Source organism: Loxodonta africana, chromosome 19 (genome assembly GCF_030014295.1).
Source record: "Loxodonta africana isolate mLoxAfr1 chromosome 19, mLoxAfr1.hap2, whole genome shotgun sequence".
Taxonomy (NCBI): domain Eukaryota; kingdom Metazoa; phylum Chordata; class Mammalia; order Proboscidea; family Elephantidae; genus Loxodonta; species Loxodonta africana.
The window spans coordinates 116581-141531 of NC_087360.1; the positions used below are offsets into that span (position 1 = coordinate 116581).

The window sequence follows — 24951 nt, forward strand, 5'->3', positions numbered from 1 at the left end:
CGAGTCGGAATCGACTAGACAGCAACAAGTTTGGTTTTTTTTGTTGTTTTTTGTATGAGGAATTAGTCTGCTTTTTCCTTTGGACAATACAATTCATAAATGCTCATAATTCTTTATTATAGCTGCCAAAAATTTCAGATCCAAGTTTGCAGGTCAGATTTAATAATTTTGTAGGATATTATGACATAAAAATTTCAACCTTAGGAACTTGACAAGATTCTATAGTTGATATATCACTGCTCCAACTCTGTTCCAATCCTGATATTCTATTCTTAGAATATTTTTCTCTAATCTTGATTTTTAAACTATAAGACTTACATGTTTTCTCTACTACATTGAAAAATAAGGAACAAAAATCAACTCACCTGTAACATGGGTTTTTTGGGTAACATGGTCATTTTCTGTTGCCCACATGAGATCATTGGTCAGTCAGGCTGCTCTCTCCTGCGTCTCTTCTGCCTCTACCTCAGTGGCTAAGTCTTCTACACTGAGAATAAACTCCTAGTTCCAGGACTTCCTTTCTTATCTCACACAAGCAGGCTTATTTCTGGGGAATCAGGATCTGTGGACTTGAGGACAAACACATTTTAGCTGGTATATTCGCACTGTACCTAAAATCTTTTCCTTTCTTGATAGGAACTAGGGATTTATGATAATCTAAATCCAGAGCGTGAATTTCTATATAACAGAAAAAGGGATATCAGGGACAGGAATTAGATACAGTATAAAAGAATCCAAAATTCTTAATTACAAAGTAGAAGCCTATGGCTCTGAAAACAGATAAAGAAATACCAGAAATGAAGTAACTCTGAGATTTGCCCAATGTTCACTATGGACACTGAAATGCAAATCACTTTAATAGGTGCTATGAACTAAAACACAACTGGATTTTAGGCAGATGGAATTTTGGAAAGTTTATGAGATTTTGTATTAAAGCAGATTTGATTTTCAATCAAACTTTTCCCTTTACTGGCTATGTGACTTTGGTCAAAAACAAATGAACACACTGTATCTTTCTGAGCATTAGCTTCCTAGTAAATTATTCTATATCCTTCCTAATTTTGTCTGCAAATTCTACCGATTTCTAAAAGAGATGTATTAAAATCTCTCAGTATGATTACAGACTGTTCACTTTTCTTCCTTGTAATTCTGTTGTTTGGTTTAAGGCTACGTTGTTGGTTAAATACTTCTGGATGATTTTTTTTTAATCATCACATAATCTCTAAATAATGCTTTTTGTCTTAAAACCTATTTTATCTTAGACGTAGCTGTCAACATCAGCATTCTTTTGGTTAACATTTGTCTGGTATACCATCCTCTATCCAACTACATTTAAAATTTCAGTATTATTATATTCCTCACTTATAAGCAGCTTAGAACTCAAATTTGTGTTTTCTTAAAATCCAAAGAGTCTTTTAATTTAAGAATTCAATACACTGATATTTATTGTCGTCCTTGTATATATCATTGCCTTTTTCCTCCCTTTGTGCCTTCTGAGCCTTCCTATCTGTACCTGCTAAAATGGTGAGGATAAAGTGGACCTCAAAATTGAATTCTGAGGATGTGATTTTAAAAGGAATATGATAAACACAATGCCTTGTAAAAGCAATAACAGCTTACACCTGAGTGCTTTCTATACACAAGGCAAAATACTAAGCACTTCACAATTTAATCTTCACATATGACCCTGTAAGGGATTTAACGTTATAATCTCCATTTTACAGAAAGAAAACCGAGACTCAGATGGACTGAGTGTGCCCATAACTGCACAGTAATTAAGCAGCAAACCGGAATGTTATTTCTCCTTCCTGCTGTGTTCAAGGCATTTACTATCAAAATCATAATGTTATTTCACACACACATACAAATCCCAGAATTAGCTCTTATTTCCATGTACACAGTCATATTATCCCCACAGGAAAACGAATGAAGAACAGCCTGCCTCACCCCTTTATCATACTAAAAAGCAGCACTTAAGACTCCAAGCCCTTTCCTTTCATGACTTTCTGTGATTTAAACTTCAACACCAACTCAGAAATGCACACTGAAGTTTCTCCCAGTTATGCAATAGATTATTCCTTTTCACCTTAAATTGTGATAATATATGCACTTTATAACAGTAGCTGGCACAGAGTAATCATTAAATAAATATTAACCATAATTATTATTACAAATGTAAAAGCATGACAGTAAAATGTAACAAGGCATACAAGGTAAATAAGAAACAACTATTATTACCTATAACTCTATCATAGCACAGATAACCATTCTTAAAGAGATGGTGGGAACTATTCTGACTCCGTCAACATTTAAAAACTGTTTTTGTTTTTCCCCACTATATAGAGAACATCTTTCCAGGTCAAACGATTTCCTATAATATCAACAGCTTTTTTACGTAAAACAATAAAAATAAAATCCTACTCATAGTAAAATATACAAAATATACAGATATACTTGATAAGAAATATGCAAAACCCATATGATACAAACTAAAAACACCAGTGAGGATTATAAAAATAGACTTAAGTAAATGTATAATTTGGTCCTGTCCTGGGAGAAGAAGGCTTCATACTGAAAAGATAATTCAGCCCAAAATGAGCTATATATTTAAGCCAATTCCAATCATAATCTCCATTTTTTTCCCTTTAACAAGTAATTCTGAAGTCCATTTGGAAGGAAAAACAGGAGCAAGTAGTACATTTCTGGAAATGTGTGAACTGTCCCAATAAAATATTAACATAAGTTATAAAATTAAAATAATTAAAAGAGCATGACAAGGTAGGTGGGCAGGTGGTGTTGTTTTTAAGCAGAGAGATCCTTAAAAAAACTCTGTTCATGAAAGCAGGGCTGTGCTGGATGACGAGGGCGGCGGAGGGAGAGCAGGGACCCAGCGATGCACCGCAGAAGCAGACACTTGACGACAAACTCTCTCTTCAGCCACGGGTCCTATCACTTCAATCCGTCCTGACTTGAAGTCCGAGACAAAGACATCCAGGGACGGTTGTATCCCATGGGAACAAATCCAAAAACCAAACCCGCTGCCATCGAGTCGATTCCGACTCATAAAGACGCTACAAGACAGAGAAGAACTTTCCCAAAGGGTTTCCAAGGAGCGCCTGGTGGATTCGAACTGCCGACCTTTTGGTTAGCAGACGAGCTCTCAGCCACTGCGCCACCACGGGGGCAGCATCTCTAAGTTAAAAACCAACCTGAAACACCCCAGAGACATAAGAGCTCCGGGCCGAGCGAGGCGGTGAGGAGCGAGGCTCCTGAAAAGGGCGTGGGGGCTCTCGGCCGCGAGCAGCGAGCCCCTCTCACTCCCCGGCCCCCAGGCACACTCCTCACGACCCCTCCACTCCCGACCCTCGAAGCCCCATCGCCGCCAAAAGGACTCCAAAACGCCCTAACGAAACCGTCGCTCCACGGGCCCGCCGAACCGCCGGCCCAGCCGCGAGCCGGACCCCTGCGGCCCACCACAGCGCTGCGCCCCAGGCCCCCGAATCGCCCGGAGGCGCCCGGCCCGGGCCGGTCGGCCCCACGACCCTTCCCCCATCGCTGGCGGTCTGCGGACGTTTCCGTCTCCCCGAACCCCGACCCCAGGTCCCCGTCACGAAGCCCAAAGCGGACGGCCCTCCGCCGACTCCCGGCCCCTCAGCCGCCCGCCCGTCCGTCCGGCCCCAGCGGCGGCCTCGTCCCTCCCGGCGGCGGCGCGCGGAGCAGAGCGCGCCGGGTGGGGCGGGGGCCCGCGCACACCCCCTCCCGCCCCTGCCCCCGACACCACCACACACTCACCCCACAGCGGCCGCGGAGGACAAAGGGGAAGAGGCTCCATCCGCGAGCTTCGGCGGCCGGGCAGTGCGCCTGCGCGAGAGCAAGCGGCCCCTCAAGCCCCACTTCCCAGGGTGCTGCGCGGCACGTCGGGTCCCTGACTCCCGGAAACGTTGGTCGCCTAGAGACGCCGGGGACGCCTCAGAGAGCACAGCTGCCGGAAATGTGGGTCTGTGAGCACGAAACCGTGAGGAAACAAAAACGTCTAAGATTAAAAGGAGTCCCAGAGTTGCTTAAATGGTTAAGCAGTCATCTACTAACGGAAAACTTGGCGATTGGAAGCCACCCAGAGACGCTCAGGAAGAAACACCTGGCGATCTCCTTCCCAAAAGCTCAGCCATTGAAAACCCTATGGAGCAAGGCTCTACTGTGACATACGGGTTCCCCATGAGTGGAAGTCAAGTCAATGGCTCCTGGCCTTGTTTAGCTTCTACTCTTCAGTCTAGATTCCCCTCACTCTCAGTCACCATCCCCGCTAGCTTCAGTGGTTTACCCGGTTACAATGACCAGACCCCTCCTCCCTTATGGGTTTGCGCCACTCCTTTTTCAGGCCAGGATTGCAGCCCTTTTCCATTTACCGTGACAGCTAGGCAAGGGAGTACCTGTAGCGCCCAGGTACGTCACTTGGAACCACACATACTTCTCCTTGACACCAGTATGGTAACAGAAGCTTTTACTTCTCAAGGTTATTTACAGCAATTCATCTTCTTGCCTGACGGTCCCTGGACACAGGAATCCAAAGTGGCCAGGCAGTAGCCATAGTTTATAACTGTGGGAATCTTACTGTATCCTCTGGCAGAAGTATGTCTCCTTTGCAAACTGGGTTCTCTAACCCTGCAGAGCCCAGGGTTGCAGGGACAGGAAGGACAAAGTCTCCCAATGGTTCACAGAGAGTGACGGTGAGAGGCTCCACTCCTTCCACCCCTTGGGTTACTGGATCCATATATTCTTCCTGTTGAGGAATCAGTGCTATATGAAAGCCTTTAATTCAATGTGTCGACTGCATCTTGGAGGGTGACAGCCTATGCTCATAAGAGTATTCCTCTGAGCTGGTACTTACACCCTCAGCAGGCCACTTCAGTGTTCTATCACACCAGCAGCTTCTAGGTGGTGGAATACGTGTTAGAGATAACCGGCGGATCGCTTGGTCATGGGAGCACTCCTGCATCTACTTGTGGTTAAGTGGGTCTCCTAGTCTAAGGCCTCCCCTAGTGTCTAATATTCTGTGATTCTCTACGCTCCTACAAATAACTTGAATTGCTCTCTTCCAGTGGTACATATGCTATTGCTTTCTAGGGTTTAGTTCTTTCTTGTTGTTGTTGTTCTCCCCAAATATAAATGATCATTTCCTTAAGTACAGGTTTGTTTAGATTTGTCCAAGTATGCCTGTTTTTTTTTTGTTTTGTTTTGTTTTGTTTGCTTGTATTTCAAACGTTCTTAATACTAAATGTTTTCTTTGCTTATGGCCAGTATTTAAAAAGAAAAACAAAAGCCACTTCCTTCTCTCAGCCCTTGCCCCACAATTTATGGCGTATCTAATCGAGACTGCTGTCAAAAATTAAACAAAAATTTCAACACCTGGCCCGATTTTCATAAAGCACTACTGGCAGAATATATGCCAGGAGAAATATTTTCAACTAACAAGACACATTCTATTAGTCAGGTCAAGAGTTCCTCCTTCAGTGGGATGCAGAGCTCAAATTCTCATAAAAAGACCAGACTTAATGGTCTGACTGAGAATAGAAGGACCCCAGAGGTCATGGTCCCCAGACCTTCTGTGAGTCCAAGACTGGAGCCATTCCCAAAGCCAACTCTTCAGAGATTGGACTGGACTATGGGATAGAAAATGATACTGGTGAGGACTGAGCTTCTTGGCTCAAGCAGACACATCAGACTATGTGGGCAGCTCCTGCATGGAGGGGAGATGAGAAGACAGAGGGGGACAGGAGCTGGCTGAAAGGACACAGGAATACAGGGTAGAGAGGAGGAGTGTGCTGTCTCATTATGGGGAGACCAACCAGGAGTATGCAGCAAGGTGTATATAAGTTTTTGTATGAGAGACTAACTTGATTTGTAAACTTTTGCTTAAAGCACGATTAAAAAAAAAAAAGAGTTCCTCTTTTTAGCCTCCATCCCCATAATTTCACACTGGACTCTCGTCTTCAGGAGCTCCTTCTGTGCCCCTCTACCTAGAATACTGTGCTCTTGGCATCTTTTAGCTTATCAGCAACATCAACACTGGTCTTCTCTTTACCTTTCTTTTTTTCTAGTTGTTCATTTGCCACAAACCAATAACTGATGCCCATGCCACTGAAGATATAAATACTTGCCACAATTATGATTATGTCAGCCACAGCATGTGTATTTGTGGTACCATAAATACCACTGAGACAAACTAAAAGTAGTGGACCCAGAACAGGATAGCATCCCTCAAGTCACCAATCCCACCGGAATGGGGAACCTCTGGGTTCCAACAAAGCCCCACAGTATTTCAAGAGGTGAGCCAATCAAATGCTAATCTGGAGTATCATACAGACATAAAACCTAATGTAGCTGGTGGTTAAAAGTGCTAACAAGACACACTCTATTGGTGAAAAAAGAGAGTAAAAAAATACTGAATTTAAAGTATTACCCACTTTGTGTTTGCTACAGGTTCCTTTGTAAGGTTGGCATTTGTTCCTATTGGCATCTTATTCTTTTATGGTTCTGATGTCTTATGACTAATAATTTTGAACAGCTCATATTGTTTTATTATCTTTCTTAAGAGTTATATTCCTGTCTCTTGAACCCACTGCTCTATCTGAATACTTTTCAACATAAGTAAAAGAATCCCCAACTAAAAGTAAGATGAAGACTAAAGACAATATTTATTTCACACTAAGTTCAAAAGAATAGTTCCAGGGTAGCTTGAGCAACTCGATTATGTTACCAAGGACCATAATTTTGCCACCTTTCCCTACTGCCATTCCCGGTGGGGGCTCTCCCCTTTTGATCACAAGGTGACTGCTATAGATCACACTGTCACACAGCCGTGTCAGAAAGCAGAAAGAGCTGGGGGAATGATCTTGTGTTCACCTTTACTAGGAGTAATACCACTCCCAGAAAATAACCAGCAGATTTCTATTATGTATCACTGGCAGGACCTCCGATATGACTCCTAAACCAATTACTGGCAGAAGGGTATGGGATTTTCCACTTTCCGTGTGGATTTTGCTACCTGATACCAAATGTGTGGATTTTTTTAACAAGAAAAAGATACTCTGGTAGTTGGTAACCAATGACTGCCACAGACCATGATCACTGTGGACTGTATCCTCCTCTCATCATTTTGCTTTTTGAGCTGCTATTTAGTCAGGCTTGCCTGTGGGAATCCTGTGCAGCCTGAGTAGGAGTGTTCATCTTGACATAGTCTGGCTCTGTGTTTATATCAGAATCCAGTAGTTAAGAGCTCAGCTGCTAACCAAAAGGTTGGCAGTTTGAACCCACCAGCCACTCCTTGGAAACCCTATAAGGTCATTCTACTCTGTCCTATAGGGTGGGCTATGAGTTGGAATCGGCTCGACAGCAATGAGTTTTAAGGGTATCACAAGCCTAGAATCAATTTTTATGTTAATTTGATAGTGTGGATATTGCTGGACTTGCAGCAGGTATGAATTGGGACCTTAAACTGAGCATGACGCAAATAAAATATGCACCCACACAGTATATAATCCAAGACACACTTCCTTGTCCTTTTGTCATGGGTAGACTTTTCTTACTCCCCCTTTCTCTAAGGCGCAGCCCCCTGATGGTGTGGCTTTATGCAGATGTTGCGTCCTAATTCCCTACCAGGCTGGCCAGTGGTTTGTCAGTTTTCCCCACATGGGTCCTAAAACTGAAACCATGCATATCACTGCACAAACCTGCCCGCACCGTGACAGGTCTACAACATTGTCAATGCAGAGAGTTCACTAACTATCCCCTCAGATGTAGCAACAATGTCACATGGCTGTTAAAATTTACAAATGCTTACAGACTGCCACTGGTTTGTAGATCAAGCTTTAGTAGTAGTATATCAAAGGTTCCAATTTTAGGTCCCATGCCCTGTAGTGCATTCTGGGAAATAACCACTGGATGGGATTCAAGGACCCAAAAGCCTTACCACAAGTTGACCTTGAGTTACAACTCCACTTATCCTGTTAAGTTCCCACTTGGTCCACAGATCACAGTAATATTTGATGTATGAGGGCAGAGTTAGTATCCAAGAGACTCTGAAAGGTAAAGAGCTACTTAGGTTATAGTACAGGCACCCTAAAACATTAGGAAGAAGGTTCACATCACTACAATTTTCCTTCAATTATATATGAAAAACAAAACTAGTTGATATCTGTTCAGACTCGTGATGACCTGTATGTATCAGAGTAGAGCTATGCTCCATATGGTGTTCGATGCCTGATTTTTCTAAAGTAGATCGCTAAGCCTTTCTTCTGAGGTGCCTCTGGGTGGATATGAGCCACAAGCCTTTTGGTTAGTAGTCAAGTGCTTCACCACCTGCACCACCCAGGAACTCTGTAATTGTATGTGGCCTATGCTTAATTCAAAGAACACTGTTTCTTTAAATTTTAACAAGGAACACTGGTTCTTTGATTTTTAACTAAGTATGTGAGCTGGACAGGGGCCCTTTGTCTCTCAGAGTGTCCGTTAGTCACATCAGATTTTCTGATTTTACAAGTAATGTTTTAGTTGACTGAATTCCATTCCTAAAGAGCACAAAATTAAAAATTAATTGGAGCCCTGATTACCACACTAACCCTACCTTTCTATTAGATTGACCAAGCCAACCTAGTCTACTTGTTAAGGGTCACTGCCAGCCTTCTGACAGAACAGTGTCCTCCCAACCAGAGAAGATGGTTTGAACTGTAGATTTTCCCACTCACCTTCCCACTCCAGGAAGCGACTGCTGCTTTCAGTAACACACTTCTGTGGATCTTGATGAAGGACAGGGCTCAGGCTTTGTGGGGGACACATAATGGATCCAATCAAGAATGATTTCTCAAAGCATTACCATTCCTTCCTCTACCTTAGCACACATTTTCTGGTTTCTGTACTTCCTGTCACGTGCCAGTGCTTGATCTGGTCTTGCATTAGCCAGTGAAGCCCCTTACCTCATAATCTTAAAGTTATTCCATGGCAGTAGTTCCTCAGTTTTCCCAGAATCTTATCATCAAGGCTGGGCCACAAGAGTCTAGGTGTTCACAAGCAATAACATTATCTCATATTATGGGCTAAAAAGTCCCTGTCTTGGAAAAACCTAATCCACAAACCCTGATTTTCTTAAACAGTTTGTTACCTACACTACTCCAAGGCAACAATTTATCAATTAGAACATGTAGGTTATAATAAACAAGCTCATTCTTCTTAAGCAGAAAAAAATGTTTATTTAAAAGATACTGTAAGCACAGAGGCCAGAAAGCCAGGGGCAATACCCAAAGTTACTGTGGGAATCAATTTATCAGGAACTAATGATGATCTCAATAGAATTCTGTAGTAAAATAAATGAGTTCCCACCTTTCCCCTCTGGTTCATGTGAGACTGAAGAACAGACTAAAAACCCTGGATGAGACATTACCGTTACCCAACAGTGAGAATGCTCACCTTTGGCTAGTGGAAGGGACAACCTGAAAGACACTGCCACAAGGACTCACACAACAGAGAGGCGTTTCTCCACAGAGAACATATTAGTGGATGGAGAATAGATACTGAACTGCTCAAATATAGTAAACATCCATTACGAGGGTTGTTAAGGCGGCCCTGTAACAACTGCCACACCCACTTCTGTAGACTGCTGAATAAGAGGTAAAAAGTTATTTGCAGCAAAAGTGTTTCACTTGTTATAAGCCATATTACTTTAATTATAAGTTATATTACTAAGAAATAAAAAGGCAATGCTGATATTTAGCATTTAATATAGACAACGTTGGTGGATGTTATTCCACAAACTATCAAATATAAGAACTTACGTTAAAAAAATACCAAAAAAAATTTTTTAAATGTTATTTAGTGTTACACAGGAAAGTATCAAACAAAATATCCCTTAATTTTCAGAATATATTCCTTGCTGTTTTCCTGATCATTACTTTGTTTACACATTAAAAAAGGAACAATTTTATACTCTACTATGAAAAAAATCTATCACTTATAATTGATATTTTATTGACCCTACAAAAACATAGCTTCAAATCTGGAATGTGACTTTCCATGTAACACACTTTCTGTGGGAAAATGCTTTTCCCATTCATTAAATTTTAAGGTGCTCTCAGGATGAATCTTATGAATTAAGTCTTCATAATGATGCTACTACACTTGGTACATTTACTGCTCAATTATTCTCTTATCTACAGAGATTTGGATGACTTTTGAAAGCTTTTATACACACATTCCAAATAGATAACTCATCTGATATGAGCGTATTTTCAGGACCTCCTGCTTGTATATCCTGTCTATATGACCATCTGAAGTCTCCTGAGGATCAGCTTCTGTGAGAATACTTCTACCGTTCACTTCATCATGCCAGGTGCACATTTCTCACTTGTGAGTTTTCCGATGTATACGAAGCCCTGAATTCCAACAGAAGGATTTCCCACATTCAGAGCATTTCCATGGTTTCTCTCCCGTATGAACTCTCTGATGTTCACTGAGGGATGACTTCTGAGTGAAGGCTTTTCCACATTCACTGCATTTAAAAGGTTTCTCTCCTGAATGAGTTTTCTGGTGTATCTGAAGTGATGCCTTCCGAGGATAGGCTTTTTCACATTCATTGCATTCATACGGCTTTGCTGTTGAGTGAGTTCTCTGATGTATAATGAGCTGTGACTTCCCACAAAAGGCTCTCTCACAGAAACTACATTCGTACGGTCTCTCACCTGTGTGCGTTCTCCTATGTATAACGAGGTATGACTTGCTACTGAAAGCTTTCCCACATTCACTGCATCCATAGGGCTTCTCTCCCGCATGAGCTCTCAGATGTGCAGTGAGCTGTTCCCTCCTACCAAAAGCTTTCCCACATTCACTGCATTCATACGGATTATTTCCTGTGTGAATTCCCTGATGTACGACAAGTTGTGTCTTCATATTGAAGGCTTTCCCACAATCACTGCAATGATAAGGTTTCTCTCCTGTATGCATTCTGATGTGTACAAGCAGGTATGACTTACTCCTAAAGGCTTTCCCACATTCGTTGCATTTATGGGGTTTCACTCCTGTATGAGTTCTTTGGTGTACAACAAATGGTGACTTCAAACTAAAGGCTTTCCCACATTCACTACATTCATAGGGTTTCACTCCTGTATGACTTCTCTGGTGTAGAATAAGCTGTGACTTCCAACTGTAGGCTTTCCCACACTCACTGCAACCATAGGGTTTCCCTCCTGTGTGAACCTCCTGATGAACAATCAGCTGTGACCTGAAAGAGAAGACTTTCCCACATTCATTGCATGCATAGGGTTTTTCTCCTGTATGGACTCTCTGATGGGCATTAAGATTTGACTTGGCACTGAAGGCTCTTTCACATTTAGTGCACTCATAAGGTCTCTCTCCTGTATGAATTCTGAGATGTACAATGAGCTGTGATCTACAACGAAAAGCTTTCCCACATTCACTACATACACAGTTTTTTTCTACTGTATGAGCTCTTTGATGCTTAAAAAAATAAGATTCTTCATAGCCACAAAACTTATCGGGATTCTTCCTTACATAGGTGCTGGATGAACCTGAATTTTGTGTCAAACTTTTTCCATATGTGTTATACTTAGGGAGTCTTTGTCTTGAAGAAACATGGTTTGTGCTCAGATGAAGTTTTCCAAATGAACTGCAAGCATAACCTTTCTCAATACTTTCAAGCTCATCTTGATTTTTCTGGTACCATTCTTCCCAACCTTCTAGAAAGAAAAAGAAACCATACTTTTTGAATCATAACATGTACCTTATATGAAATTAAAGAACTTTAGAACTCCCATGTAGTAAGTCTTTTTCTTTTGGCAACAGGTATACAACACTGGTTAAAAAGCAACATCGGCCAGCTGCACATGTGACACACCATGTAGGCGAGGGAGCAAGGGGAACACATAGAACCATTCCAAACCAATTCCTCTCATGGATATGAGTAGTGAATTACTAATGACCAAAAATGGCTTTTAGTGTTTAAAATTGAGGTTTAAAATATCTAGCTTACACCCAGGAGCCAAGTGCTCGTTATTTTATATCAGCATTTTGTTACTGTCAGACTTAACTTACCTAAGAAGCGAATTCACAGGAGACAGAAAAACTAGGGTATAACATTTAGGAAGGGTGACAATCATAAGGCCATAAAGATGAGAATAAGTGAGCCATAAGAAAGTTATGGGCAAGAACATCCCAAATGGAAGGAACAGCAAGTACAAAGTTCCTGAGGTAGGAGCCTGCTTGGCATGGTTAATAAAGGGAAAAAAGGCCAGGATACCTAAGACTCACTAGTGAAGACAGTGAAGGCAAGAACCAAATTATACAAGACCATGGTAAAATGCTTCCATTTTATCCGAAGGGTTTTAATTGGAGGAAAACTTGACATGCCTTGTTTTTAAAACATCAGTTTGGTTAAGGGTATAGACAGATTAGAAAGCTACTATAGTAGTCTAGCATGAAATGATAGTGGTTTGGACTATACATCTGGAGCTGAGGAAATATGAAACATGTAGAGATAGAACTAGAAAGATGTACTGAGGGACTGAATGTGGGAGCTGAGAAAAGGGGAAGAATTAATAACTCCTAGTTTTCAGGCCTCAGCAACAAGGAGGTGGAAAGCACTGGGGAGAAAACTGTTTAGAGAAAAAATCAAGGAATTGGTCTTGCATTTTATTACATTTGAGAGATCAGTTAAACATCCAAATGAAGATAGCAAATAGGGAAGCTGGATCTAAGTTCTGTGCTCAGTGAAAGATAGGCATCAACAGCATATAAAAGGTGTTAAATGACATGAGCCTGGATGAGATTATCTATGGGACAAGTACAGACAAAGGGAACTAAAGCTGAACCCTGAAGTCAAGTACATATAAGGTTATAAGTTAGGCAGGGGGTGCAGAGAGAATGGGAAAGGCCATCTACAAGGCCCAAACAGTAATATAATGATGAGGTAATAGACAAGGAGCTTAAAGGAAAACAGCAGAAAGTTGACATCTGGATAGCACTTAATCATCTCATTACAAGATTACTGTGGTAGGATATCCAGTAGTTTTTCTACTTCCTTAGTACCTCTGCTAAACATTCTCTTTCCAGGAGTGGTGGCATGATTCGGGTTATGGTTTGGGCCTGAAAGCCAAAGCCACAAACCACAAGAATGAGCAGTGAGAAGAACACAGAAGAGAGGAATCCTCAGGCTTAAGGACCATGTCTAGCTAAGACTCTGGGTTTCTGCTATTGGCTTAATGGTATTAATCAGAAAAAAAAGAATAATGTCTGGAAGTCTACTAAGTTAGTATTTGAGGGAACCCCAATCCTGGTCTAATAACAACCTATGATTGTTCAACCTTCAATGCCCCCAAAGCTGATCTCATATATAGCCATGGAGGACAACAGAAAGGAAGGTCCTCTCAGAGGAGGACCGGAACCCACATCGGTCAACGGGCAAGGAGATCATTTTAGAGAGCAGAACCACGGACCGCAAAACTGGCCAACCAAGAAAACTACAACAATGCTAGGGCAAGAGTCTTTTTTTTTTTTATGTAGACGAGGGATACAATGGACCAGGAATGATGGTTGCTTTCCATCCTTCCCTTATGGAAAGAAGAGTTTCTATTACAGTGTCCCTGTTCCTTTTCCACCACTGGGTGTGTTTGGAATGGACAACATGTCTTTTAACTATGCATCAACTCATATCACAAAGGCTTCATCTCATACCTTCAAGTCAAGTCTGACAGTCCTGCACACATTCCAGGAGATCCAGCAGATCCTGGACTTGAAAGTGGATTCAGGTCCAGGATGAGAGCATGCATTGCCTCCTTTTGGAGAAAGGATATTATGTTTCATGTTAAGATGAGCATTTCTGAACATGTACAGAGGAAAGAAGGGCAAGTTGTGTTGAATATCTCACAGGGTGGGCAATAACAGACTCGGTTCATTTCCTACCCAAAACCATTTTCCTTCCTTCTTTGTAGGTAGCCCTGATTTTGTGAGGCTACCACCACAGAGGAGGGTACCACTCTCAGGGCCCCAGGGCACATCAGATTAGGGCTACCCATACTCTGACTGGCTCAGGGGATGATGGCAGGTGAATTCTACAGAAAGCGTGCTAGCAGGCTTCTAGGAAAGATTCTGATCATTGATGAAAACAGCTATTTTTCAGGAAGAAACAGAACTTATTCCACTGGTTCCTGTTTTGTCTACATGTGATGCCTGTAACTGAGGCACCTACCTGACAACGCTGAAGGGGGTTTACCAAGGATAGTAACATTTGAGGATGACAAAGTAGAGAGATAGATGGAATCTTGATTCCCGACATCAACAAGCTTCTGAACTAAGTCACCGTAGAGCTGCTGCACAGAAGACATTTGTCATTTATGATTATAAATTCCTTACTGTTTAAGCCTGGCTGAAGTATGGATTTTCAAATTAAAGCATCCTGATACAGGAATGAAATATATATTTGTCAGGTAAAGAGGGCTAAAAAAAACAGTAAGCAACATCAAAAGGAGAAAATTAGAATTCTCAAATACAGCTAAGAATTAGAGCTGTCCCAGGGTGAGATAATACTGGTCTAGTCTGGTGGCACAGTGGTTAAGAGCTCGGCTGCTAACTAAAAGGTCAGCAGTTCGAATCTACAAGCCGCTCCTCAGAAATCCTATGGGGCGGTTCTACTCTGTCGTACATGGTCACTATGATTTAGAATCGACTCGACAGCAATGGGCTTGTTCTTCTTTTGGTTTTTCAGGGTGAAACTTGAGAAGACAGGAGGTACAAAAATACACTTTTCAAAGGATAAAAGAAATAGGAGCAACATGAATAAAGGAGAATGAGAGGCAAGGGTATTCAAGGTGAGTCCACAGAAGCCAGGATACAGGACTAGAAGTGTACGAGCCATAATGAAAGTGGGAAGACAGAGGAAGATGGTTATTTTGGAAGTTAACCCCCATTTCCGAAACTGAGGTTGAAGACTGGGAAAGCACACAGGGAGCTGTTCTGCAGGCACATGAACCCAGGAGCCCAGTGCAGAGAAAAGAGGATGAGGACGTAACTGTAATGTTACAACACTGGGAGAAGAAACCGCTAATCTTCAGAAAGGAAGAGCTGCTCAATGGAGTTACAATACAGAGAGTTATAATAAAGAATTTGGAAAGAAACCCTTTGGGGAACTTCAAGCGAAAGGTAGGAGCCAAGGAAATGAAAGTTGTGTGAAAGCACTTAATAGTACAGGTGACACCAGGTTAGATGTCAAAATCTTTCAAGAAAAGTGCCCAAGAAAGTAAACTGTCTTGATTTCCAAGTGATCAATTTGAGAAAGAGAAGAAATGAAATACCATAAAAGGGTCGCGGTAAGAGAAGGAAGTAGAACTGTGAGTACAGTCTAAGGAATTTACAGCAAAAAGCAAAAGAGAAAACAAATACAAGGGTAGTAGAAGGGGCCTGAGTCAGACTAAGAGAAAATTTCTGAAGGCTTGGATGCCTAATAACAGAAGTTCATGACCATGGGAAGGAAGGCAGAGAAATAAAGGTTGTGGGAAGAGGGAAACAACTGAGAAAGCAAGATTTGAGCAAAGTTGGAGAAGCCAAGGGAAGAAAACCCACATGTGTAGAAATGACAGTCATTTCTTGTCTGAGGCACTCATAGTATTTGTCCTGAGTCAGCTTAGTGTTTAGAGGATTTTTAAGAACTTTCCATATACAATATCACATCAGTGACTGTAAGAGTGGTTTTACCTCCACGTCTCCCAGCATCCTGGTCCTCACTCACCCACCTGGACAGCTCTGACTGGACAGTTTGGCATTTATTGTCCACGGCTCTTCTCCTTGCTCCAACTTGAAGATTAAATCAGGTTTGCTACCGTGATATCCTGTTAATGGAAAACCATAAAGGATTTGGGCCACACTGCTACGGATTCAGGGAATCTGAAGATGGGGAAGGCATGGCATCAGGAGCTACAAGACTAAGCTGCTCATTTGCACTTGGGGAAAGATTTCAGTTAGGAAGTGAGAACCAAATAGGGACTAAGAGCATTTGACCTCTAAAGTTCAAGTGCATAATCATTAGCACTTCAGAGGCTACAAAAGAAAAGAGGATGGCAAGTTATGATTCACAGTCTCAGTTAAACAGAAAAGCTGTACTTACCCACTGATACTAGGTTGTTATAGTTTTCCAATATCACATCCTGGTACAGGTACTTCTGAGCAGAATCCAGTAGCTGCCATTCTTCCCAGGTGAACTCCATAGATACATCCGTGAATGACAATAATCCCTGTAATAATATATACTCATTCAATCCGATGCAACTGCACTAGGTGACGTGGACAAGGTGCAGAGGAACTGGGAAATGAGAAAAAGTTCCTCCACAGGTGGCCTCCTATGCCCAGTTTTACTTTGTGAAAGAATTTTTAAAAAAGGTTGAGATTCTATGTGCCAGATACTCTTCCGGGTCCTGATATCAAGATGAATGTCATGAATTGAATTATGTCCCCCCAAAAATGTGTTTATCAGTTTGGCTGAGCCATGATTCCTGGTGTTGTGTGATCTTCCTTTAGGTTGTAAATCCTGCCTCTAGGACGTTAATGAGAGAGGATGTGCTGCAGTTGTGTTAGTGAGGCAGGACTCAGTCTACGATATTGGATTGTGTCTTGAGGCAATCTCTTGAGGTATATAAAAGAGAGAAGCCAGCAGAGAGACAGGGGGACCTCATACCGCCAAGAAAGCATCTCCAGGAGCAAAGTGTATCCTTTGGACCCGGGGTCCGTGCTCCTGAGAAGCTCCTCGACCAGAGGAAGTTTGAGGACAAGTAATCTTCCTCCAGATCCGACAGAGAGAGAAAGCCACCCCCGGGACCTGACACCCTGAATTTGGGCTTTTAACCTACTTTACTGTGAGGAAATAAATTTCCCCTTGTTAAAGCCATCTACTTGCGGTCTTTCTGTTATAGCAGCACTACAAGACTAAGACAATGAATAAAACACAATTCTACTCACAAGAAGCCTTCAGTCTTGGAGAGGGAAACAAACACCTATTTGTGCAAATGAAATAAGATGTTATGAGTCTTTGATAAAAACATACCCTGGGTATAATTGTGACAGAAATGGAGAAGAGAACAATTCTAAAAATTTGTCAGGTTAGAGAGTCACTTGAACATGATTCACGGTGTGTTCCCCAAGAAAATGGGGTGGAAAGGGCAATTCAGGAGACAATTTAAGTCCAACTGTGAGCAACAGAAAAATAAATAGCAGTGAGTGAAACAAGTCTTTCTCCCACTTCTAGGAGTCTGAAGGCAGTCTGGTGATCTCCCAGTATCTAAAGGCTCCAGTCATTACATCTGCATCCTAACCAACGGCAAAGAAGGGCACTCAGAGGGAGAAATAACAGGGAGATTCGGAAATGTAGTCTTTGTTCTACTTGCCCATGTGGCCACCTAAAAACTGCTGAATCTATTATTATGGAAGAAAAAATAATAATATCGAGAGACAACATGCAGTCCCTGTACAAGAAGCAAGCATTACACAGGACGTGTGGTAAAACCCTGGTAAATTCAAGGAACTAAAAATATTTCAGAAACAGAGGAGGGGGTACGATGTGAGCAAAGGTAAGGGCCAGATTGTGAACAAACCTGGAATTTCCTTCTGTAGATAAGAATAGCCAGTGTAGGTTTATATAAATAGAGAAATAATAGGCAATCCCTAGAGAAATACAGGCTGAAGATTTTCTAGGAGTGAAAAATAATATGGGAGTTCACATTGAAAAACCATACAAACTGAAAAGCAAGGTTGCTTTTTTAAAACAGTCAAAATTTAAGCAAAGAGTAACTAAACTTCAGAAATAAGGTATAGAGAGAATATCTGATAACAAACCAGAGAGAAAGAAAAGAGCACTTCCTGAAAATGGGAGAGAGATAAACATTAAAGTGCTGAGGAAAAGTAAATCTTATATCCAGCCAAACTAAGGGGCAAAGATAAGGGAAAATAAAAGACATTTCTAAATATACCAGCACTTGGAAAATATATCTCCAACTCATGGTAACCCCACGTACAACAGAAAGGAACACTGTGTGGTCCTGCGCCATCTTCGCAGTCACTGGTGTGCTGAAGTCCATTGTGGCAGCCGCTGTGTGTTTTGAGTGCCTTCCAACCTAGGGGACTCATCTTCCAGCACTATATCTGACAATACTCTGTTGTGATCCACAGGGTTTTCACTGGCTGGTTTTTGGAAGCAGACTTTCCTCCTATTCTGTCTTAGTCTCTAAGCTCTGCTGAAACCTGCCCACTATGCGTGACCCCTGGTATTTGAAACACAGACGGCATGGCTTCCAGGATCACAGCAACATAGAAGCCACCAGAGTACGACAAACTTATGTTAGAACTAAAGAAAAAAGTTAAAAAAAAACTTCAAAGGAAAATCTATATAATATAATCACATACATGTATCTTCAAAAATATTTTTTGCCTGGAGAAAAAATAGGAGTAAAGTGATGAGGCAAAGTGGAGTGACTGTGTGTCTTCAGCTCTCTGGAAGTCACTCTCTCACCAGAGGCTATGAGATCTGGAATCCAGCCTTGCGTTACCCTCCTTCCCTTCCTCCTCTACTTTTTTCCTAACTCCAGTTGCCAGTATCCCTCCTCCTTTCAAAGCCAGCTCTTGCCTGCATACCTCATCTTCTCCACACCCCACCACAGGCTTTCTTTATTTCTTTTCCCTCCTTTTCCCTTTCCCCTTCACCCTTCCACTTCCTTCTTATTTTACCGACACAATTACTCCAGGAATACATTCACATTAAAAAGACTCTTTCATTCCTCCCATTCAACTTCCCATGAAAAAAAAAAAAATGACTCTCCACTTGTACAGCCTTCCAGTCCTTTTTCTCTGTATTTTGCATTGATGGTTAAAAAAAAACACGCTAGTTGCCACTGAGTCGATTCCGACTCATGGTGACTGTCTTAGTTATCTGATGCTGCTCTAACAGAAACACCACAAACAGGTGGCTTTAAGAAACAAATTAATTTTCTCACAATTTAAGAGGCTAGAGGTCCGAATTCAGGATGCCCGCTCTAGGGAATCCTTTCTCTCTCTCTCAGCTCTGGAGGAAGGTCCTTGTCTTTTCTGAGTTTCTGTTCCTGGGCAATCTTCATGTGGTTTGGCATCTCTCTTAACCCATCTCTACTCTGCTTGCTTGTTTAATCTCTTTTATATCTCAAAAGAGATTACTCAAGATACACCCTACATTAGTCCTCCCTTATTGACATAACAAAGGTAACCCATTCCCAAATGGGATTATAGCCACAGGCATAAAAAAAGAAAAATAGAGGTTATGATTTATAACATTTATTTTGGGAGGACAAAATTCAATCCATAACAGAGACTCTATGTGTTTCAGGGTAGAACAGTGCTCCACAGGGTTGTCTATGGCTGTGATCTTTTGGAAATAGGTCACCAGGCCTTTCTTCCTAGGTGCCTCTGGGTGGAATCAAACCATTTAGCTGAGCACTTAACTGTTTGTGCCACCCAGGGACCTCCCCCTTCTGCCTACATGCAAGTAATTAGTAGCATCAAGGATTTCTATCCACTCCTTTCCCATGGGAAAAATACAGTATTATGTGTTCTTTTCCTCTGTAAATTGTTCAGTTTTTAATTTTCCCTTAAATTTATTTTCGATTTCTTCATGGTGATACACATAGATCTAGTCTGACCCTTTTAATAGCACCATTTTATATCCTGCAGTATAAATGGGCCATGTTTTATTTAGCTCTTTCTCTACTGATAGGTTTAAGTCTGTGACTGGGGCCTCCCTGTGTCCTGGCTGTGAGTAGCCCAGCAGTTGGTAACCACTAGGGCTCCCTACATTTCCTGCTCTCTAGTGTGCCTCTCATCTTTTCGTCTGCTGAAATCTTCTATTCTTTTCAGACACAAATGTATTTAAAATTTTTTTAATGACTAAAATTACTCCTATGAATTTAACAGGGGTGCATTTCAGGTATACTTAATCCGACATTTTAAAAAATGTTTTGTTTTATGTGAATGGGATCATACTGTGCATAACTGTTCTCCCCCCACTAGAATACACCCTCCATGAGATCACAGACCTTGTCAGCCTTGTTTACCACTATATGCCCTACAAAAATATTTGGCATAAAAGATGGTCAATAAATGTTTATTAAATACCAAACCAAAAAAACCAAACCTGTTGCTGTTGAGTCCATGCCAGCTCATAGAGACCCTACAGGACAGAGTAGAACTGCTCCATAGGGTTTCCAAGGCTGTAATCTTTACAGAAGCAGACTGCCACTTCTTTCTCCCACAAAGAAGCTATTGGGTTTAAACCACCAAATTTTCAATTAGCAGCTAAGTGCTTAACAACTGTGCCACCAGAGCTCCTTTAAATAAATACATGCACCTCCAAAACAAGGAAATACAGTTTTCATCTGTTAAAATGTCTTTTAGGTCTAAAAGGAGATCAGAGCACAAACTCTAAAGATGTACTGCCATGGGTGCGAATCCAAGCTCTGCTATGCTAGTCTCACAATATCCCTGACTGTCTGTGTGACCTGGAGCAGGTTCACTCACCTATAAGTGGGGATATGACACCTGCCTCAGAGGGTCAGGAGAATGTAATGACTTCATACATATAAAGCACTTAACAATGTGGCGGCTGTCACTAGGATCATTCGATAGTTTTTAAATCTTTTTTATTTAGGTCCTACACGTCTAAGTTCATTTATTATTTTATCTTTTTTACAATTGCTATTATAAATAGAATATTTTCTCATTGTCGTAAATAGTTACTGTTTAAAAGTAAAAAGTCTGTTGATTTTTAGGTTAATTCTGTGTCACTCAGATCACCTCACTAAATTCCCTTCTACCTGGCACCTAACTCTTCCTGTCACACTTGCCCACCTTTAAAAAGCCTGCACTCTCCCTACCTTTCTTTACGTGACACTGTCTACAGCCGAATGCAAGGCACCCTGCTGCACTCCTTTACCTTTGACAAAGCTACCATCCACACCCCCTTCCTCCAACACTCTCTCTGCTCTGGAAAAATTGCCTAAGACCTACAAGTTCCCAAATCTAACAAATGCCTTTTGTCTTATAAAATACTTGTGAGGCATTTATATTGTGCCCTTTACTGAAGTTCTCTTTTCTCCAAGTTGGGGAATCCACTACCTGTCCCTTCTTGTAACTGCCACCAGTATTCTCAGTTCTCTTCAGTGATCTATTACTATGGTCCCAGCTAATTCAGTCACATCCTCAGTTTCCAATAACATACCCAAAAACCAAACAAACCCGTTGCTGTTGAGTTGATTCTGACCAATAGCGACTCTATAGGACAGAGAAGAACTGCCCCATAGAGTTTCCAAGGAACGCCTGGCAGATTCGAACTGTGAACCTTTTGGTTAGCAGCTGTAGCACTTAAACACTATGCCTTCAGGGCTTCCTCCAATAACATAGGTACCTTTAGTAAGCATCACTTCCAATTTAGACCTCTGACCTGAGCTACAAACTCAAATACAGGCACTGCCAATTCCACACCTACAATGCTGCACTCAGTCCCCTGGACACCTCTCCTAAAAATGCTCCTAGTCTCAGGAAATGTCACCACCACCCACTGTCTCCCCCTGGTTAGAAATCATCAACACTGGGAACTCTCCCCTCTCCCCCACTTATCAATCACTTAGACAGTCAAGGCTATTCACAGGCCCACTCCTCCTCCAATCACTCGTGCCTCCATTCCCTACCCATTCATTCACCTGTAACTGTGTTCACTGTGTCCTTGATTCTCATCCCACCCAACCACAGCTCCACAAAAACAAAGAAAGTACATAACTCATCTTTGCCTGACTAACACCCACCCCAAGGTCCAGCATGCGCACTCACGCACAAAAACACACACCACTTGGTAAATGTACATGTGAACACATTAATGACCAAAACCAAAAAAACCAAACCCAGTGCCATCGAGTCGATTCCGACTCATAGCGACCGTATAAGACAGACTAGAACTGCCCCAAAGAGTTTCCAAGGAGCGCCTGGCGGATTCGAACCGCCGACCCTTAGGTTAGCAGCCGTAGCACTTAACCACTACACCACCAGGGTTTCCTTAATGAACGAAGAGGTGGGTGATTTTCCTAATGAGGCTCCAAGGATCCGGATCAGTAAATGTGTACGCAAAACGCGAAGTGGAGGAGGGATGGGGTCATTCCCTTAACAAGAAGCCTCATTCCCCTCACAGTTCAAAGTCCACAACGGGCAGTAAAGTCTAACTGTTGAACGACAGAGCCCCATGCAGAAAATCCCAAAAGACAAGACGCATTTCTGGAGGCAGAGAGACGGGGCAGGGGGCACGTGAGTTCAGGACCTGGCTGTGACAGTGAAGAGACGAATGTGTTCACCCTCTGTTCCCAGTCAGCTTTTCAAAATTTTAAGTCCCTACTTACCCAACACGAAGACGTCCGGAACCTGGTGGCCATCCCGCGCTCAGCTTCGGGCGCGCCACCTGGGTACGAAGGGACCGAGGGCTGCGACAGAGAACTGTGAGGACAGCGGTCGGCCAGGCTAGCAGGCACCCGGCCGGCGGTTCTCCCGCCCCAGAGAAAGGATCACGGGCACCGGGCGCCTGCCCGTCCCGAGATGGGACACCTTTCCTCGGAGGGACGCGGCCACTCAGCTTCTCCCCAGCAAGAGACGCGCGCGGACAGGCGACTCCGGGGCCTGGACAGGAGTCGGCTGATGAGGGTGCACCGCTCCGCGGCCCGGAGACCGCGGGCGCCGACGCCGCACCGGCTCAAAGCCTCGGGTCCACCGTGGGGGGTACAGACTGTTAGCTCCTGGTCTAACCAGGACCCTCTGGGCCAGGTTAACTGGGTGCATCCATTGGGTCAGCAATGAGAAAATCAGTCCGGGCGCTCCAGCTACGGTCCACTGACACCCCCTGCAGGCGCCGCACAAACTACAGCGTCGGTTCGGCGCACAGGAATTGCGTCAGGCATCGCGGCGCCGGTGCCAGAAAAAAACTACATCTCCCAGAAGGCTTTGCGCAGGGTAGGTTTACCGAAAGGGTTCCCTCAAAAGGCGGATCTGTCTACCAAACTTTCAGAGAAGAGTTAACACCACTACTACTAAAGGTATTTCAAAGCATAGAAAATGACGGAATACTACCTAACTCATTCTATGAAGCCACCATTTCCCTGATACCAAAACCAGGTAAAGACATCAAAAAAAAGAAAATTACAGACCTATATCCCTCATGCACATAGATGCAAAAATCCTCAACAAAATTCTAGCCAATAGAATTCAACAACATATCAAAAAATTAATCCACCATGACCAAGTGGGATTTATACCAGGTACGCAAGGCTGGTTTAATATTAGAAAAACCATTAATGTAATCCACCATGTAAATAAAACAAAAGACAAAAACCACATGATCTTATCAATTGATGCAGAAAAGGCATTTGACAAAGTCCAACACCCATTTATGATGAAAACTCTCAGCAAAATAGGAATTGAAGGAAAATTCCTCAACATAATATACAAAGCCAAGCCAACAGCCAACATCACTCTAAATGGAGAGAGCCTGAAAGCATTTCCCTTGAGAACGGGAACCAGACAAGGATGCCCTTTATCACCACTCTTATTCAACATTGTGCTAGAGGTCCTAGCCAGAGCAATTAAGCTAGACAAAGAAATAAACGGCATCCGGATTGGCAAGGAGGAAGTAAAATTATCTCTATTTGCAGATGACATGATCTTATACCCAGAAAGCCCTAAGGAATCCTCCAGAAAACTCCTGAAACTAATAGAAGAGTTTGGCAGAGTCTCAGGTTATAAGAAAAACATACAAAAATCACTTGGATTGCTCTACATCAACAAAAAGAACATCGAAGAGGAAATAACCAAATCAATACCATTCACAGTAGCCCCCAAGAAGATAAAATACTTAGGAATAAATCTTACCAAAGATGTGAAAGACCTATACAAAGAAAACTACAAAGTACTACTACAAGAAACTAAAAAGGACCTACTTAAGCGGAAAAACATACCTTGCTCATGGATAGGAAGACTTAACATAGTAAAAATGTCTATTATACCAAAAGCCATCTATACATACAATGCACTTCCGATCCAAATTCCAATGTCATTTTTTAATGTGATGGAAAAACAAATCACCAACTTCATATGGAAGGGAAAGAAGCCTGGATAAGCAAAGCATTACTGAAAAAGAAGAAGAAAGTGGGAGGCCTCACTCTACCTGATTTCAGAACCTATTATACAGCCACAGTAGTCAAAACAGCCTGGTACTGGTACAACAACAGACACATAGACCAATAGAACAGAATTGAGAACCCAGATATAAATCCATCCACATATGAGCAGCTGATATTTGACAAGGGCCCAGTGTCAGTTAATTGGGGAAAAGACAGTCTTTTTAACAAATGGTGCTGGCATAACTGGATATCCATTTGCAAAAAAATGAAACAGGACCCATACCTCACACCATACACAAAAACTAACTCCAAGTGGATCAAAGACCTAAACATAAAGACTAAAACGATAAAGATCATGGAAGAAAAAATAGGGACAACCTTAGAAGCCCTAATACAAGGCATAAACAAAATGCAAAACATTATCAAAAATGACGAAGAGAAACCAGATAACTGGGAGCTCCTAAAAATCAAACACCTATGCTCATGTTTAAGACTTCACCAAAAGAGTAAAAAGACCACCTACAGACTGGGAAAGAATTTTCAGCTATGACATCTCCGACCAGTGCCTGATCTTTAAAATCTATATGATTCTGTCAAAACTCAACCACAAAAAGACAAACAACCCAATCAAAAAGTGGGCAAAGGATATGAACACGCACTTCACTAAAGATATTCAGGCAGCTAACAGACACATGAGAAAATGCTCTCGATCATTAGCCATTAG

The 24951-nt window shown here is 42.2% G+C and overlaps 1 protein-coding gene across 2 annotated transcripts in view; it reads right to left on the reverse strand.

The window, feature by feature from the left end:
- ZNF84 (zinc finger protein 84) overlaps window positions 1-22927 on the reverse strand; it is a 41810-nt gene extending 18883 nt beyond the window's left edge. The window contains exons 1-5 of one of the 2 annotated variants that reach the window (XM_003421269.4): window positions 22458-22927; window positions 16163-16289; window positions 15792-15887; window positions 10437-11744; window positions 7831-7835 (exon numbers count right to left, since the gene is read on the reverse strand). In XM_003421269.4, coding sequence (XP_003421317.3) covers window positions 7831-7835; window positions 10437-11744; window positions 15792-15887; window positions 16163-16289; window positions 22458-22490 — 1569 coding nt within the window. In that variant the 5' untranslated portion in view covers window positions 22491-22927. Of the gene's footprint in view, window positions 1-365; window positions 570-3792; window positions 3877-7830; window positions 7836-10436; window positions 11745-15791; window positions 15888-16162; window positions 16290-22457 lie in introns of those variants that run through there. The other variant, XM_064271966.1, reaches the window with a different exon arrangement.
- Window positions 22928-24951: the final 2024 nt, after the last annotated feature.